This window comes from Anolis carolinensis, chromosome 3 (assembly GCF_035594765.1).
Source record: "Anolis carolinensis isolate JA03-04 chromosome 3, rAnoCar3.1.pri, whole genome shotgun sequence".
In the NCBI taxonomy this organism is placed as follows: Eukaryota; Metazoa; Chordata; class Lepidosauria; order Squamata; family Dactyloidae; genus Anolis; species Anolis carolinensis.
The window spans coordinates 41,074,745-41,094,579 of record NC_085843.1 but is presented as its reverse complement, the minus strand read 5'-3'; the positions used below and the strand labels follow the sequence as shown (position 1 = coordinate 41,094,579).

The 19,835-nt window shown below is 38.9% G+C and overlaps 1 protein-coding gene across 3 annotated transcripts in view; it reads left to right on the top strand.

Annotated features, from left to right (window-relative positions):
• The window catches only part of gramd1c (GRAM domain containing 1C), an 81,666-nt gene extending 62,434 nt beyond the window's left edge, over positions 1-19,232 (top strand). For all 3 annotated transcript variants that reach the window (XM_008107876.3, XM_062974761.1, XM_062974762.1), the window contains 10 exons: positions 823-994; positions 3,846-3,989; positions 6,988-7,106; positions 7,989-8,131; positions 8,731-8,834; positions 9,966-10,145; positions 13,645-13,702; positions 14,104-14,214; positions 16,270-16,375; positions 17,980-19,232. In XM_008107876.3, the coding sequence (XP_008106083.3) occupies positions 823-994; positions 3,846-3,989; positions 6,988-7,106; positions 7,989-8,131; positions 8,731-8,834; positions 9,966-10,145; positions 13,645-13,702; positions 14,104-14,214; positions 16,270-16,375; positions 17,980-18,057 (1,215 nt within the window). In that variant the 3' untranslated portion in view covers positions 18,058-19,232. The remainder of the gene's footprint in view (positions 1-822; positions 995-3,845; positions 3,990-6,987; positions 7,107-7,988; positions 8,132-8,730; positions 8,835-9,965; positions 10,146-13,644; positions 13,703-14,103; positions 14,215-16,269; positions 16,376-17,979) is intronic.
• The last annotated feature ends 603 nt before the right edge of the window (positions 19,233-19,835 follow it).

The window sequence follows — 19,835 nt, the reverse complement described above, 5'->3', positions numbered from 1 at the left end:
TCTCTATTTACTGTCAGGGGATATGAGTCCCATCAATAAAAGGACTTCATTGGTTCTCTGCTGTATACTATCTGCTGCATCATTTACTAGAAATAAAGCTTATCTTATAATAGTAACGTCTATCCAGGCCTCTTGGGGAGACCTGGAACTATACATAGTCCTTGAACAGAACACTCTCTGTTTAGTTCTGGTCCAGTTCCAGTTCCTTGGTGAGTTTCCAGGAAAGAAATAAACAGTTGTAGCTAATGGACAAAAATATGGCACCTGTCCCTTACACATTGAATATTAAAAAATGAATCACCATTCCCCTACATTAGATAACTTGAGAAGAACATGTTTTGAAAAGTGGGGTGGGAGAAACAAACTTGTGATAGTTTTTAGCTCTTTTTTGGCAAATATATAATATATATATAACAAATATATAACATATATATATAACAAATATATAAAAAACCAGTGACTGTGTGCAAGCCCCATTAAATGAAAGTAAACTGCACAGTGCTGTTGTTTGTGGATGGTATACATATGGAAATCTATATATGGTAGAATGTTTTATAGGCAGTTTACATTTTAAAGGAAATGGCAACAAAGCACAAAACCTTGCATACCTGAAACATGTTTCTTACAGTCTGCTACAGGTAAAGCATGTTTTGAACAAATGCTCATGAGTTCATTCCTGTGTGTTAATGTGCTCTTTGTTTGTCTGTTTCCTTTCTTCTTCTTGGAAAGCTATGAGATTATGAATTTTCATGGTGTAAGATAATAATAAGCAACCACAAAACATTTTTGATGTTACAGTTGCTCTTTATGGCTCTTTCGTAGGGAATTGATCCAGAGGAGACTCCCTATGATAAACTGGAGAAGAAGAATTCTCTGCTGTCTTCAGAAAGAAAAGCAGCCGAAATAGTGCAACGGAAATGTTCAATACAATCCATGGATATCTTAGAGAATTTCTCTCAGGAGAAGAGCAGTGCCTCAGAAAGTGACGGAGAAGGTAAATGGGCTCTATTTCATAAACACAGTCTTTGAAACCTGGCTCTGAAAATACCTAAAGCCAAATTGTAATAACCAAGGGCAAAATAAATCCTTCGCTCAGGAGTCATACTATGCTTCGGTGGTGCAATGGGTTGAATCCTTGTGCCGGCTGAACTACTGACCTGAAGGTTGGGCTGCTGAGCTGAAGGTTTTCGATTCGAATCTGCGAGACGGGGTGAGCTCTCCTCTGTCAGCTCTTGCTTGCAGGGACATGATAGAAACTTCCCAGCAGGATGGTAACACATCCGGGCATCCCCTGGGCAACGTCTCTGTAGACAACCAGTTCTCTCACACCAGAAGCAACTTGCAGTATGTTCTCAAATGATAAAAAGCAATTTGCAGTATGTTCTGACATGATAAAAAAAACTATGTCAGCTAAAAGGAAAGTGAATTTCACAGCTGAATCAAACACTTTTGTTGTTGTGTGCCTTCAAGTTATTTCATATGGCAACCCTAAGGTGAACCTATCCTTCAGTTTTCTTGGCAAGATATGTTTGGAGAGAGATTACCTTTGACTTCCTCTGAGACTGAGAAAATGTGGCTTTTCCAAGTTCACCCAAAGGGTTTCCTTGTCTGAGTGGCAATTTGCATCCCTGTCTCCAGAGTCGTAGCCGAGTGCTCAAACCACAATACCAGACTGACTCTGGTCTAGTGGAGCATTATAAATCACACTTTCCAAGACCCAGTCTAACTGTTCCAGTTCTAGCCATTATACCACACTGGTTCTTTCTTCATACAACACATCTGTTATCATAAGAAGCATTATTTTATTTATGCAAAATAACTACAAAATAAAGCAATACAGTGTCCTATTCCAGGCAATGTTGATTAACCTTGTTCAGACTTTGCCATTTCCCACCAAAGTTTCGTGAGATTCCTTTACATTTCCATACAGAAGTATTTTTGCGAGACTGAGCAGTTGCTTGTGATTGATGGGTTAATAGCTATATCTCTAAATTAAAGCCTTCGGTGAAACTTACAACATGTCATTTTGAATGGGGCGGAAATGTTCTAAATAAAAGCTTTTGGAGGCATGTGTATTATTTCATTAGGAACAGTCTGACATTTCAAGTTACAGTATTTTTTTTACTAAGATAAAGATCATCTCAAATTCTTCTGTATTGTATTACTATTTCAGCAATCATTATTTATTGTACAGATACTGTTGCATAAGCCCCACACCCCAGATATATTATAATTCCAATTTTTATAACCCCCTGTGACAGTAAAAATACCAATATTCTCCCCACCTTCTTTTGTTTTTGTTGTTTTTTGTGCATTGTATTTTATTTTCAGAGAAGACTATTCTTTTTTCAAAATAAATTCTTTGTACAAAAAATTGTGAAGATTTTTCTCAAATGTTCAAAAATGCCTAAATGTCTTATTTAACAGGGAGGGAAAAAATAGCTTTACATTCAAGTACCCAAAACAAGACAAGCAAAAGTGTATGTTGCTGATATAGACAGGATCAAAGATACTAAAAAATCCTAATTTCTTTTTTTTTCTCACCAAAATACATATGTTCAGTGTTCCCAATTTTTCAGTGCTGTCATGGTTTGAGAGTTGAAGTATGAGTCTGGAGACCAGGGTTCAAATACCCACACAGCCATGGAAATCCACTGGATGACCTTGGGCAAATTGTACTCTCTCAACTTCAGAGGTTATCAAAGGGAAACCCTCTATGAACAAATCATGGCAAGAAAATCCCATGACCATTAGGGTCACAATAAATCAGAAATGATCTGAAAGCACACAATAGCCATCACATAATTTTTTCTTATATTTTGAAAAATACTTTGAGAAATGGAAATTTTGATCTCACTGAAGGCAACACCACTAATATCATTATGCACATGCATATGTATGTATGTATACATATAAGACATGATAAATTTGAAAGCACAGGAGTTAATTTAAGGTGTTTCTATATTGGATAAATCTAACATTGCCCTTGGCTATAATGAATTCGAGCCTGGATGGCCAGTCTATTTTTTTACATACAGTAGCTTGTAGAACCAAAGTCTGAAAACCTTGGTTCTTCAGATACTTTTGTTTTCAACTCCTGAATTCGCAGAGCCAATAATGAGTGAATGAAAGAAGGGCTGGGCTTGGCACAGTGGGCAAGGGGCGGGACTTAGAATAGCAGGCTAAACCGGTAGCCGCAGAAAAATCCTGCCAATCGAAAAGTCGGCAGTTCGAGCCTGGGTCAAGGTGAGCACCCACCGTTAGCCCCAGCTCCTTGCGCACCTAGCAGATTGAAAGCAGAAATGCGAATAAATAGGTACCGCTTTTAGTGGGGAGGTAATAAAGGTACCCTTAAAGAAATTGATTGGGAAGATGTCTAAGGACGACAAAGCGCCTAGGCATGGAAGATGGAGTGACAGCACACATACACACACACACCCAGTGGCCGGAGTTGAGCACAGCCTCCAAGATGCCGGAAATAAGATGGGAAATGCCTTTACCTCTATCTGTGTATTGTCTGTCCTTGTTAATTGCATAACGGCATTGAATGCTTGCCGTATGTGTGTTTTGTAATTCGCCCCGAGTCCCCTCAGGGGAGATAGAGCGGAATATAAATAAAGTATATTATTATAATTATTATTATCGTTGTTGTTATTGTTGTTGTTGTGTTCCAAAATAGCCAAAGGATCTGATTTGGAAAGCATGAATCAGTCAAAATTGGGCAACTTGTGGTTCTTCTTGTGTTGCTGGACTGTAGCTCCTATTTGCTTTTTGGGGTGATTTATTGTATGATCTATGTTTTACTCTTTTTCTTAATCCTTTCATTTTATTCTTTCCTTATACAGTTGAAGAAAGCATACTTGAGAATGATCTCCATGGAAGACTCTTCATTAATAGAGTTTTTCACATTGGTGCAGAAAGGCTGTTTGAAATGCTTTTCACCAATTCCCTTTTCATGCAGAGGTATCTCAGCACCAGAAATATAACAGGTAAAATATTATTTTGTACTGCAAACCACCAATGGATAGCCCTCTGGTCAATTTCTTGCAAAATGAACTATGAGACAAAGGTTGGCTTCATAACAAACGACCATGATTTTATTTTATTTCATAGATATTCAAAACTGAATGTAACAAGCCAACCACTTAGTTTTTATTTTTATTTTTGTGCATGTAAGGCAAAAATCTGGGTAGTCATAGCTTTGAATTATATCAAAACCAAAGAATTATAGCTTCCCAAACAGTCCAGAATATGAAATCATGATTCAGCTTGACTTGTAGTTCATATTTGGGTAGAATACAGATGCATAACTATGTTTGTCTGGAATATCAGAATGCAAAGGGATTATGTAACATCTTTGAGACTGAGAAAGAAATTGTAGCATAAGCGTTAGTAGACTTAGTCTATTCATTAGATTGTTGGAGTGACCTAATCCCTAGGAAAGGTCTTTTATGGGAAGGTTGTATGAATAGTCATAGAAATTCTAAACTTGTTGGTATGGTGATGAAATAGCAAGTTTAGTTTTAATATAGTATTTGAGGGACTGGCAGAGTAAAGGATGTTGTCTTAAGGCAGAGTGGATGGATAACTATAAGAAATGTGGAGGAAGTTCTTGGAATATAGTATAATTCTCCCTGAGAAGCAGAAAGAAGAGGTAAATGGCACACGAGCGCCCTCATGAGGCTGTGCACTAGCAAGTGTTATCATTGCCTGGCACAATACACATAACATGAATTGGACATAGCTGAAAGCTACAGTTAACTGGAGCCCCGGTGGCGAAGTATGTTAAAGTACTGAGCTGCTGAACTTGCGGACCAAAAGGTGCCAGGCTCAAATCCCAGAAGCGGAATGAGCGTCCGCTGTTAGCCTCAGCTCCTGCCAACCTAGCAGTTCGAAAACATGCAAATGTGAGTAGATCAATAGGTACCGCTCCGGCGGGAAGGTAACGGCACTCCATGCAGTCATGCCGGCCACATGACCTTGGAGGTGTCTACGGACAATGCTGGCTCTTCGGCTTAGAAATGGAGATGAGCACCAACCCCCAGAGTCAGACATGACTGGACTTAACGTCGGGGGAAACCTTTACCTTTTACAGTTAACTATGCTGACCAGGTTTGTTTCTCACTAGTACCAGATATTTGCAGATCTGTGTAACTCATACATCCTTTAGCTTTTGAAACAGAAATTCAGTTATGTTATACAACTACTGTTTGAACTCAAGCCTATCACTAAATTGTGGCAGATACACCAGGCTGAACTGCTGACCTAAAGTTTGGGTTGCTGACCTGAAGGTTGCTGGTTTGAATCTGTGAGAGGGGGTGAGCTCCCGTCTGTCAGCTCTAGCTTGCAGGGACATGAGAGATGCCCCCCAGTTAACATATCCGGGCATTCCCTGGGCAACGTCTCTGTAGACGGCCAATTATCTCACACCAGAAGCAACTTGCAGTATGTTCTCAAGTCGCTTCTGACATGATTTTAAAAAACACTATTTGTTCTAAATGCTTACAATTGTAAAGCCACCGTTAAGGCTATTCTTTTGTCTCAAAGAGTGGTTACACCATGTAGGGTTCTGGGAATGGATCTCTGAGTTCTGAATTCAGGTCTCCGGGGCAGTCAGAACAAAACGAAAGGGATGGCTTTCCTCTCCCACCTTCCGAGCCTCTTGTACCATCCACACTCATGCTGAACAAAAGAGGCAATGAAAATGTATAAACAATCCCAGCCAAAGAGTTGCTTCTTTAAGTCAGCTGGTGTGTGGGCTCTTAACCGTGGATAGCAAAAACCATGATTATGTGTAAGGCTCACCAAAGACAACTCCCCACCCTAAAAATCAGAAATTACCAACTTTACGTGGTTGCACGTGGATGTTAATATTTTTGCTGAGCAGGAAAACATATTTATCTGGAATTGAGAGTTCTGCAAGTCTAGGCAAAACACCCTCAAACCTTTGCTAACCTCTGCGTTCTTTTATGCACAATCTGAATTGTGATTTTCTAGGGTTAAAAACCCATTTCATGACCATTTTCTAAGGAAATTGCAAGTATCTATGCTTTCTTTTAAAGCTATTTCCAGTGTAGATATTAAACCTCATAGTCCTTTCCAGGAGTAATTATGCAATTTTTCCTTGTGCATTTCAATCAACTGGCGTGCATTCCTTGTCTGTCACTAAAAATAATACACCACGTCATATTTTCATCTTTTGCAATGTGTAGTAAAACATAATAAATAATAATAGTCATCATCTTCTTCATCTTCATCATCTTCATTTATATCCCACCACCATCTCCCCGAAGGGACTTGGCATGGCTTACAAGGCACTCCAGGGTACATATATAACATACAACAGGTAAAAACGGTACAGAGGTATAAAACAAATCACATAAAATTATAACAACCCCCATCAACACATATACGTAGCATAAAATCAAAATAATACAATTTTAAAACAACAGTAAATAAAACTAACTGCTGCAATTCCCAAAGTGCCAGCTTAATATGGGCCCATTGAGCCTACTCAAGGTCAAAGGCTTTGAGTAAGCTGAATGGTCAACAATGTTGACAAGCAGCAATATGTTCAATATGGTATCAGCAAAGCACATAGGGTAGGAGAACTTACCATAGACCATCATTTGGGCAGCTGTCCCCAGCTAGTATTCCATATAATTCCACTTCCAGGTGGACACATATTGAGACCAGTGACTTAAAGATCATTGTTGTCTATCAGCAATGCCCATATGTTGGGATGGTATGTCAAGAAGTCAAGTCCACATGACTTCTAGTTGCTGAGGAGCTTTGTTTAGTCCAGGGTTTCTCAAACTGGGCTCCTCCAGATGTTTTGGATTTCAGCTCCCACAATTCCTAATAGCTGGTAAGGTGGCTGGGATTTCTGGGAACTGAAGTCCAAAACACCTGGAGGAGCACTGGTTTAGTCAACCCACTTGATAACTGTGTAAATGGCTTGAAATGATAGACATGCTTTGTTTCTAGATTTTGTATCAACTCCCTGGAACAGTGAAAGTGGAGGCAATCAACTAAGGACCGTGACTTATACTATTGTTTTTAACAGTCCACTTCTTGGAAAGTCCACAGCTGCAACAGAAAAGCAGGTACAGGATTCTATGGCAGGTGTGAGCCACCACCCAAGATCCAGTGGCCACACACCCTGATTGTTCTTTTTGTTTCTCACAATGCTGTGTCCTGTTGTCAAAGGCTTTCATGGCCGGAATCATTGGGTTGCTGTGAGTTTTCCAGGCTGCATGGCCATGTTCCAGAGGCAATCTCTACTGACGTTTCACCCACATCTATGCCAGGCATCCTCAGAGGTTGTTGGAAACTAGACAAGTGGGGTTTATATATCTGTGGAATCTCCAAGGTGGGAGAAAGAACTCTTGTCTGCTTGAGGCAAGTGTAAATGTTGCAATTGGCCACCTTGATTAGCACTGAATGGCCTTGCAGCTTCAAAACCTGGCTGCTTCCTGTCCAGGGGATTCCTTTGAGTAAACCAGGTTTTTTTTAATCCTGAAAAAGTTTGGTGGGGGGGGTGGTTAACCCCTAATCCCCCCCCCTTGGCTACAGTCCTGATTTCACCATACTCCCTCCTATTGCAGTTTTAGACTAAGAAGTGGTCTTTACAAAACAGGGCATCGGATTAACTTTGATTCACTTCCTGGTTATTATTTGAGTTTAAAATAACATGGTCAGGCAACAAAACATAACATTGCTCCCTTTGCCCTCTCAAGACCATAGAATAGCATTTTGAGTTTTTAAAAGTTTCTAAATACTTTTCTCAAACCTTTTGAGACATATTTGGGCCCTTGAGGCCCTCAAAAGTGGACTGGGGAGGCCCTGTACTGCCCACAAAGCCACTCATTCCTCTGTTGCCTCTCCTCTGATAAGGCAACTGTATCCTAATATTACTTTAATTTTTTTTTCTACAAAATGTATTGAGCATCAGAGAGAAGACAAGTATTTGTTCTGTCTTCTCATAGGTCCTTCTTAAACGAAGCCACAAAGATCAATCGTATCGGATAGATGCGGAGGTGACGACGCATGACGTGCCTTATCATGATTACTTCTACACTGTGTATAGTTACTGTATCACCCCTGTATCCAGTCAGAAGTGCAGACTCCGGTGAGCCATTTCACTTTATTATATTAGGGAGATTGCAGGCAGTAAAACAGAACCGCCCTTAGTATAGTAAAGAGGTTCATGTGCACAAATATCCTTTTGACCATAAGAATAGAGCCGGAAAATGCCCTTTTGGTTCATGCTCTGGGTTTGAAAAGGATATATGGATAGAAACAAGCATTTCCTAAATCCTTGGCTTTAGTCCCCGCTTCCCTTCCACCCTCAGGTTCAAACATAAGCGAGGCTTTTCCATTAGCCTTTTCAGGAGAAATCTTTCCCTACCTGCAATTGACTATGTGATCTATAACAGCCTTCCAAAGTCAGTGGGTGTGCACAACCATCATAAAGTACCATTACAACCCAGAGCTATTAACGACAAGTATTTTTGCCCATTTCCTCCTTCGCCTGTCAGCATGAATGTACCAGGTCTCATGTAGCGACCATGTTTTTGCTTCATGTACGCAGTGTGTTGCTTTGAATGAAAATGACTAGAAAATGGCTCTCAAAGTGAGTGAGAAGGCAGGCCTGTCATCTTAATGTGGCTGCTCTTACAATCGGTTGCCAGGTTCGTGATTCTTTTTTTTTTCTTCTTTTTTTTGCAGGATTTCTTCGGATGTGAAATATAAGAAACAACCATGGGGCCTTGTCAAGAGTATAATAGAGAAAAATACATGGAGTGGGATACAGGGAAATTTTAAGCAACTTGGTAAGTGCCATTTCTCTTCCTTTCCGGACAGATTCAAATTTCATAGCTGCAATCTTTGATTACTCCAACTAGTTACCCACAGAGAAATGAGTCATTGCATTCCTCATAAATGATGGAAACGTTCTATGAGATTTGCCTCACTTTGTAAAACAGTTTAAAGGGGGATTGCTTGTATATATATTAAAAGTTAATATTACATTTGTGTTTTACCCTTTTACTGATCCACAGGCCGATGTGTATGCTTTTTAGTAGGCAAGGTGGGAAAGTGTCACTCATAACACTGAAAATGAAGAATGAAAATGTAGCAAAACCTTTCAATTGTCTTTTACGTGTTTCTAGAGCACTTCATTAAAATGCTTTTATTCCACTGTTAATCATCTCTTTGTGATCATCAGGAAGTAGGATAGTAAGCACTTTATTGCACTAAAACCCCATTAGACTACAAACCCTAGAATCCCACAGGATGAAGCCATAGCAGTTAAAGTGAGATAATAGCAGCATAACAATGTAACATGTAAATTTTGGCATATGAGAAAGATAAGTAACATAGTTCTCTAACTCTAACTCTTGGTTTTTAGGCCTGATCTTTGGGCTACTTGGGGTGCAGATTCAGAAGATTCTATTGGATAGATTGCATCAGCTTTAGTTTCTTAGATATGGTTATCACGATTATCTGTGGGCGAGCAGATGGTGACTGGTAGATGGCATATGTTCTGTATCTCAAAACCTAGAATGGATAGGGGTAAACTGGTGATATTTTTGGAATCAGCTGGTCAAACAGGCCTATCATTTAAATCACCAACATGTGTGTTGTGTCAGTGTAATGCTTATTGTGCTCCTTTCTCCCCTGGCTTATTACTCTGTTAACGCTTGAAGCACTATATAAGTATCATAGGATAGCTACAATTTAATAGAGCAAATTGTATATTTTTGGTTTCATGTCTTGATTTTTTAAATAGTAATGTGTATTTATCACATTACTGTTTGTTCTCTAGTCATAGGTAAGCTTGTAAATGCAGTAGGAACTGCCTGCATGGAACACACATGCATTCTGAATTCACACATAGAAAAACGAGAATTGATATAAAATTAGGGTTATGCTTCTTTTCTTTTCTTTTTTCCCCCCGACAGAATCTGAATTGCTGATTGAGGAATATACACTCAACAAACCAACAGAAGACCCGGCAAAGCTAGGTGTTTTGAGGCGGCGTAGGTGGACTTTACAGCGGAACATGGGAGAGATCGTTCCTAAACGCTCTGCACATTATTCTTCTGGGGAAGTGGTTGTGCCTTCTTCTCATGGTGATGCAGGTGAATACAACAAGCAGGACCACTGAGTACAGCCTTTGATATAATTTGCTGAAGAACATGAGCAGAATAATGGCATTGCATGCATTTCCTACTTTTGTGGGCTTGCTTCTGGCCTTGGGAGAAAATAGATAGGCTGTTGATTTCATCCAGCATCTGACATTATCCAAACCAAAGGAAAGCTGATTGAGGAAGATCCACAGATCACATGGTACCTCTACACATTAGTGCCTTTATGTAGAGTCTTTTCCCCTTCAAACAAGGCAGAATTGGGGTATCAAAAGTTAAACGTAAGCTGTGCACCCTTTTGCGTACCAGTCATAAACAAAGAGTGGTGACTGGTATGTAAAATATCTAGAAGCAAAGTACTGTTTTTCTCTATAAAGAAACATGTTCCCTATCAGCCAGGCACTTTCATTTTTATAACACTTTTCCTTAAGGAAGAAGGTCACTCCAAAACAACAGTACACTCCTATCCTTAACAGGATAAAAATGAACAGTTTGATGAGTAACGCATCAGTATCAAACTAATTAACATTTACTAGTTAAAAAACAGTGAAAAGATAATATCTTATAAATGTTAAAAGATTATATAAGGATTTTTTAAAGAAAATTAAAAGTACAAATAGGCCTTCCACCTTCACAGGAGTTAGGGATGCAGGATCTCCATGAAAGTAAAAAACAAAAAAACAAATATAAACATTATTTAAGAATCTCTAGGTCCACCAGGTCGACTTGATGGGGAGTTTGGGAATTTTATTTATTCTCTATCCACCTCTTCCTATCAATCAGTGGTTCTCAACCAGTGGGTCCCTAGGTGTTTTGGCCTATAGCTCCCAGAAACCCCAACCAGTTTACCAGCTGTTAGGATTTTTGTGAATTGAAGGCCAAAACATCAGGAAACCCACAAGTTGAGAACCACCGCTATAGATTGAAGCAGGGAAAAATAGATGAAAATACCACAGATTGATAAAAGCTAAAACCAGAAACACAAATTAAAGAACCAGTTAAAAATGCAAAGACATCTTTTTTGATGATGGTCTGAAAAGCAGCAGCAGAATGACCCCTTTTTTTGAAGGACTGCAGAAGGTGACAGAGCCAAGCCTGAAGGGAACAAAGTTAAACATCTTCTGGCCTAGATGGTATTTAAAGCTATTTCTTCTGAGGATGACACAGAACTGCGGCAGAGATCATTTAGGCAGCCACCCCCTTTCTTCTCTGTAGTTGAAGTACCCAAATGTTAAAATACAGTGTGCTAAAGCATCATCTTCCACTCATATCCTCATATTATTCTTGTAAACCTCTCTTCCAAATCTATCTGTTGCACTTCTGTCCTCACAAATCCAATCCATTATAAGGGGAAAGATAGGACAATTGCACAAATACTTTCTGTCCACAAAATGTGGTTTTCCACCAGGAAACACTTCTGATTTGCAATATAGCAGTTGGAAAGCTGGGCAAAAAAGATGTCATATTAGATGGGATTACACTAATGTCTTTGCTTCTGGAGTTTGCAAAGCACAAAGAATCTGACTTCTGGAGTTTGCATAAATTTCTCAGTGGATGATTTTTTTCTACTTATATAAGTATACTTGTGTCTGTCCTTATTGGTTTTTGCTAATTAAGTAACCATTCCTTAAATCCATGTACGTGCCCTTTAACTTCTGTGATAAAGCCCACAATTGCCCTTTGATTATATTAGTCATATCAGATTGATTACGATTTGCATATGGTTATGTTCTAGTTAAGAAGATTATTGTCTATTTACCAGAACATATGTCACAGTGTAGAGTATTGAGAAAGACGAACTAAGTGATGCAACTTAAATGAGTTTGAGCAAGTAATGTAGAGTCATTCAACGGAAATAATTACAAAGTTTTCTGCATATGGCACACATTGGTTAAACCTTGCAATTTCTTTAGTAATTTTAAGTTGTTTTTTAGATCTTAATCACTGTTCACAAGTGTGGAGGAATGTCTTCATTTTTACTGCAACCATGATGCATAATCTTCAGTCAGGGTTGGCAATATGAATAATAGAAAAGGTTTTAGAAGATCACGTAATGTACACAAGGCATATAATAAACAGCATTTCATTTTGAGGGGAAAGTGTTTCATTAGGTTCTAGACCTCTGTTGGCAGTAAGAAATGTGTGCAAAATTGTCATGCCAAAACAACAGTTGTTCATTGGGCTGCTGTGAGTTTTTTGGGCTGTATGGCAATGTTCCAGCAGCATTCTCTCCATGTTTAGGAGAGAATGCTGGTAGAACATGGACATATAGCCCGAAAAACTCACAGCAGCCCAGTGATTCCAGCCATGAAAGCAATACATAGTTGTTTGTTGTTGTTTTTTTCCTTTGGAGAAGAACAAAAATGGTTTTATTAAGTTACCATGTAATGAAATCTAGATATAATGAGATCAAGAAGAAAGCACTTACGTGGACAGGTAAAAGAGAGCATTCATTGATAGTATCAGTATGTAAGAACAATCCTGTATGTCTCACTTTGTTATTAGGATCGCGGTGAGATAAGTGGTACAGATAGAAATGCTGTGGCTGTTTTCCACTCTAACGTGAAGTGTACTTTGTGATCCTATTTTGTAAGCAAATTCAAGCCATAGCTTACCTATTTGGGGGGAAAACAGCATAGCAGTTTGCTACAGACAAGCAATCAGAAGATATCGTCAGTGGGCAATTGAATGGGTAAACTTGAAGCTCTGCAGTGTTAACTTTGCTTCACCCTAAACCATGGCATAGTATTTCATTTGAAAATATTTTCTAGTGGTGCTTCAACTTTTCTTTGTTTTCCTCTGTGAAATTTGAACAGAGATGCCATTGTCATTTGTGGTCACATACCTTTCCTCTTTTAAAAATACACTATTTGTATGCTGTCAAAACACATCAGGATATATTCTGCAGTGCTCTTTAGGATGGCTGAGTAGTTCTGTATTCCTGTCTTTTCACCTCTGTTCATTAATGGTGAACTTGTGTGATATCAGAACTACACTGTCAAGAGATGTGAGATTGGTTTTGGCAAAAATTGCACAGGAACACTGTGCTAAAAAAAAGACGTTTTCAGAAAACCTCTTCTGGACATGCGCTGAAGTTTTCAGCAAAAAATCGTGGAATGGGCTGTGGGAGTATGTGAAGATATAGTGGACTCCATCCATATGCAGCAGATGTAATCACAGAGAGACAAGATTAATGCAACAAATGCTTATGTTAAAATATTACACAATACATTGTAGTGGTGAAAGCCAAGGTTTGTGTAGCCTTGAGCAATGTATAGCACACGAACAGGTGCCAAGTTCTTGTTATGAAAACCACATCTGTGCCTTGCATCAAATTAACATGTTAAACGCATACACTTGTAATAACTTTTTAGTTGAGAAAAGATCCAGAGTACTTTCAACGCTGAAAAGGAGACTACTCTCTTACAGCAATGTTAGTTTGATTTAGGAAGTTGGCTACTGTAGACTTACAGTTTCCTCTCTTGTCAAACAGGACCAAAAAGGGATGCTACAAATAAGACCATCACCATTATAGTGGTAATGAGCATATTGTAAGTACTGCCTAACACTTCTTGTATCTTTATTTAATTTTTAACATTAACAATTTAATAAACAATCAAAATGATATACATTCAAAAAGGAATGTCAGTTCATACTGGGAAAAAGCATAATTTACACCAGTACTATTTGTGCCAGTGGAGGCTGAAGTTGTAGAATGGACCTTTCCTCAGCCTTTATTCAAATGATACTATTGTTCATCCTTTTCAAGCAATGAATACAGTTTCATAATGATAGTCAGAACATGCAAGAAATCTCAAGGATGAAACAAATGAATTTAGATTCTGAGGAAGGCCTGTGATCTTTTAAATTACTATAGCTTGCCGTTAACAAGATGCTACAGGCAAGAAAAAGAACAATAACAATATAGCCTGATTTCTTTTTTCCTTTACAGTTTGCTCTTGCTGGTTCTGCTGAATGTGACATTATTCCTGAAATTGTCTAAGATTGAATATGCAGCTCAGTCATTTTACCGTGTTCATGTTCAAGAAAAGGGATCAGCAAAGTGAGTAGTTCTTTTTTCCCAGTTAAAAAGAAAGCCAAATACAAGATTCACTTTTAGTTTTGGACTCCCTGTTTTTTTGAGGCTCTATCTCCTGAAGGTGCATTTCCTCTCATTAACTAGGATCCTATTGGGATATTATGCTAATAAAATTTCCCAAGTTTATGCAAGGAGGTATCAGTACCTTATGGTGAAACTGGTTCTTATGGTGGGTTGGGCTTTAGCACAACTGTCTAATCACCAGCAGCAATAGATCTCTACCGACCAAAAGGTTGGCAGTTCGAGGCCTGGGCCAGGGTGAGCACCCAACCTTCAGCCCAGCTCACTGTCTACCTAAGCAGTTTGAAACAGCTGTGATCTAAGTAGAGAAATTAGACACCGCTTAAGCAGGGAGGTATTTTACAGCACCATAAAAGGGAATACCAGAAATGCTGGAGATCAAAGAGCAGAAGGAAAAGTTTGTGATCAAAAGCTCGTCGTCATAGCGGATGGAGCGAGAGCACCCCCCTCCCTCCCCATGACTGGCATCGAGCACAACCTCCAGGACGCCGAAGTTGGAAAAATGCCGACATATACCACTATCAGTTGTCTGTCCTATATGTCTAATAGCATTGAATGTTTGCCATATATATATTCTGTTATCCTCCCTGAGTCCCCTTTGTGGTGGGAGGGGTGGAATATAAATGCCATAAATAAATGTCCATCACCTGGCAACAGAATGGGCGATGTACATTTCAGTCTAGGACTTGTATATAGTTTCTCCCCCTCCTCCCTGTCTCCTGCTCTTGAGGTAACATCTGAAAATATGCATTCTTCTTGATTCAGTAATCCAGTAGCAGTTACTAAGAGGCTTAACTCACACTTCTTTCATTTCTAAATCTAGAGATTTCCTTTGCCTTCCTATGGTACATTTTATATACATATACATTAGACAACTGTCTCTCATGATATCTGTTGCTCCTACTCACCATAATAAATGTAGCCTAAAACTGCCACATCATTACCACTTTGTTTACCTGGAAAAAAGACCATATCACCAATTTGTTGGCTAAATAATGGGAGAACCTAACATCACACTCCTTCCACCCTGAACTAGATGGCCATTGATTGGACTGCTAGAAAGTTACCAGCTAAATGTGATACTGCTTGGGCTGTTACTGGTCTGGACACCATTTTTTCTTTCTTGTGGCCCACAATCCTATATTAAGTACAGGCAGTCCCTATGTTATGAACACCTGATTTACAAATGACTCATAGTTAAGAACGGGGAGTGAGACATCAGGAAGTGAGAGAACACAACCTCTCGGAAGGGAAATTCTCTCTGAGTTATCATGGGGAAAGGTGTCTCAACTGAAGCTTTATCGCCAGTCCTTGTTTCCACAACAAGTCATTTTTTTGCAAAATCAAATTTTCACAGGAAAAGAAAGTGAGGGGAAATCCTTTGAACAGGGGCACAGACAGCAGAACAAATGCCACAGGGATGTTGACCTTTTCCTACGTTATCCAAAGTTAAAAAAAATACATATTTTTGGCTGCAGTTATACTTTAAAAAATGTGCCTGTTCCGATATACATACAAATTCAACTTTAGAACAAACTTGGTGAGTGCCTGTACATTGCTATCCACTCTGCTGGCCTTTCATAGGAACTTGTTCGTAACATCCTTTCCACTACATTATGTAACAAAATTTGAAATATTTTATGTTACTGATTTGAAAGTGTCCCTGTTTAATTGTGTGATACTTACTTTGAAAGTAGTTGTTATACTCTGGAAACCGTTGTTGTGGCTGCCACAAACTATGTTGAATTGGTTGGGACTCAGATATACATTGAAAAACTATAGCAAAATGTGCTGCAGGATGTCCTTTAAAACCAAAAAAAATTGCAGTTTAATAAACTTTTCCCATATTTTTGTGACAACCAATTAGGAAATGACATTTCAAATCAACAGCAAACATTGTATTACATAGTGTTATCTAAGATCTGATGTGGAAATAGTGTCAAATACAGCTAAGTCTGCATTGTTTATGCTTTCTAAATCTTTTCATTCTTTTCCTAGTGTACTCCTTAATGTGGCTGCAAGAGAAAAAAACTCTCATCGCAAGTCAGACCAAGTCCAGCATGTGAAAAGAGTATTGAGGGACTCTATAACGTTGTTTGAGCAGGTATGTGTTCTTACTCTATTTCACCTTAGTCCCTGTACACAGAAAAATAAAGCATGTTCTGTTATACTTTTAAAAAATTGGTTTGAACAGCTTTTCTTTAAAATAATGCATTGTATTTATATGCATTGGCCATCTGTATTTAGATCTCAAGTAATTTAGAGCTCAACAGGAGTATGTGTGAAAAAGATCTTGGAGCCCTCATGGACAACAAGTTAAACATGAGCCAGCAATGCGATGCAGTGGCAAAAAAAAAACCCAATGGGATTTGGGCCTGCATAAATAGGAATATAGTGTCTAGATCCAAGGAAGTCATGCTACCTCTCTATTCTGCCTTGGTCAGACCACACCTGGAATACATCTGGGCACCACAATTGAAGGGAGATGTTGACAAGCTGGAATATGTCCAGAAGAGGGTGACTGAAATGATTAAGGGTCTGGAGAACAAGCCCTATGAAGAGTGACTGAAAGAGCTGGGCATGTTTAGCCTGCAGAAGAGAAGGCTGAGAGGAGACATGATGGCCAATTGGCCATGTATAAATATGTTAGGGAAAGTCATAAAGAGGTGGGAGCAGGCTTGTTTTCTGCTGCCCTAGAGACTAGGATGCGGAACAATGGCTTCAAACTACAGGAAAGGAGATTCCATCTGAACATTAGGAAGAACTTCCTAACTCTGAGAGCTGTTCAGCAGTGGAACTCCTTGCCCCAGAGTGTGGTGGAGGCTTTTAAGCAGAGGCTGGATGGCTATCTGTCGGGGGTGCTTTGAATGTGATTTTCCTGCTTCTTGGCAGGGGGTTGGACTGGATGGCCCACAAGGCCTCTTCCAATTCTATGATTCTATGATGGTGCAAACACTGAGCAGGTTTGGAATTATGCTCATTAGGTAAAAAGAAGAAGAATGTTCTGGGTCTTAAAAAAGCATTGTGTCTAAGATTTTTGTTATTATAGAATGTGTTGTATTCATTGTCTCCAGAAATAACCATGTTCAGGAATCAATGGGGCAAAAGTTGGGTGTTATTACTAAGTGTGCTCTAAGTCTGCCTAAGTCTCAATCCAATATTCTATGCATGTTTGTGCTGTAGTGAAAAAGAGATTGAAAGTGATCCTGTTAAAAATGATTGGTCGTGGCATCATGGGAAATTATTGTGCCAGCTGCCTGGTAATGACCGAAGAAGTGCTGCCGCAGCCATTCAGTCTGTTACTCAATAAACAGGCACACCTCTTCAGTGGACATAAACTGGGGGAAGCTGAAGCACAGCCTTTTAGGGGCTTGGAGACTACTATAGTCTTTTTTAATTTGGGTATATGTGTTGTATTTTTATCTGTAGTTATGCTTTTAAAGGGCTTTACACTTCCTAAATATTGGTGCTTTGTTATGACAACTTGTTTCTGTTTCAACTTGTTTGTATTTTCATGCTTTAGCTTTATTGTTTTTTGCTTGTTATAAATCTTGGGTCCCACAGTAGGAGAAAGATTGGATATAACTCAGTGTAATCAATCAGTCAAATGAGAGGGCATTTGGAGGAGAAACCATGTTGATGGTCCCCTCAAACCTGAATTGTGCAATTCACTGCCTAATTGATACATGATTTTTTCCCCCTCTGCAGTTGAAGAATTCCCTTTATATGCTCCAAAGCAGCTTTGATCACCTAAACAAGACTAGGATCAGGAAGCCTGAAAACTGATTTCACCAAACTAAGGGGAAGGAAGATACATGGATGAAGCTATAGACAATGAAACTGTTTATTTTTCTTATGTTTCTCTTCAGCAGCCATTTGCACTTTTTACGAATCTCCCTCTTACATTACCAAAAAAACCAAAAACATTTCTATCAAATGGGTTTTCTTAGCCCATTAATCCTCCAGATCTTTTTTTTGTGTGACTGTTTTTCTAAAATGTGAATTCTTGGTGTGAATGATAAAGAACACGGAGTGTCTGGTAATGTGATAAATGTAAATTCATCTCGGACAGAGTTGAAGAAACATTATAAAAGATGCAGAAGAGATTGTAAAGGTTGTTACACCCACAAGTTCTCCACATGTCTTCTAAATTCATGTGACAGCTCTTCAGAAGTTAAGTTCTGTACCAATGCTTTAAATAGCTTCATGTCTGTTTTCCTTATATGTCTGTTTTCCTTCTCTCTCTCTGCTTCACAGTCACCATAACACCATTTCCTTCTGTCTACTGTCATTCCAGTTCTCCTGGTTTCTCAGGAATGTTGAAGCCCATATTCAAAAGGCAATCATTGTATTTACTTGATTTATATCATACTGAGGTCCAGAGAGACTTCTTTGTAAAAATATGTTTCACAGATTATGCACTTCAAGTCAATCTTTTACTCTTTGGTTGGGCTATATTTATTTTTAAGCACAGATCCTGACTACTTTGTAATTACCATTGTGGGAGCTGCCTTTTTCTTCTTTAGGTTAAAAAATTGTTGTCAGACCCTGGAAACCAAGCTTTCTAAAGTGGATTTTCCAGAAACATAGAACAAACAATATGGCACAAATAAGAGTGTGAACTCAAATAGTAGTTGTGACTATCCAGTATATTTGCTGAATGTTCGGTTTGGAGGGGTTTGTTTTTCACTTGCCTTTAATCTAAAGTGCCTTTGTCACTGTTGGTATCGAAAACTGGCTTTAGCTGTTGGACCAAAACTGTGTACTTAAACCAGGCCTTTTAAAAACACAGAGGAGTACTATTAATGGTCTGTACAAATATACAGTACTGAACAAGTATTGGCCATATCTGATGTAGATGAAAATGTATTGTAATTGTTGTTAATGACAAACTACGTATTTCCCTGAAACACAAATGTAAATAGTCATCGGAACACCTAATAAAATGAAGGATAAATTAATACATTGTCATGTTTTTTTTATAAATCTAATATCCTTTAGGCTTTTTGTCATCTAAACACACTGACAATTGTGTTTAAAAAGCATGGAGCTGCTTTTACAGAGTATTTGGGAAACCAATGAGTTTCCAATGTTTATGTGAATGATTTCAAGGGAGGAGTCAGTAAAGGTGCCAGAAGGCAAAGTTGGTTTATTGCAGATTAATTATTTGAATTTTTTAAACCCTTTGTTTTAAATCTGGAGACAGTTGAAGGGTGGATAGATTCCATTGAAGCCATAGCCCTGAATTTACAGAACTTGAGTTGATATCAAGGTGTTTTGAAAATCTCTCATTATATATGTAGAGTTTCTTTCCAACAGGTACCAAATCCAGTGGTACAATGGGTTTGTGCCAGCAGGACTGTTGACCGACAGTTCGAATCCAGGGAGAGGGGGTAAGCTCCCTCTGTCAGCTCCAGCTCCCCATGTAGGGACATGAGAGAAGCCTCCCACAAGGATGGTAAAACATCAAAACATCTGGGCGTCCCCTGGACAACGTCCTTGCAGACGGTCAATTCTCTCACACCAGAAGCGACTTGCAGTTTCTCAAGTCGCTCCTGACAAAG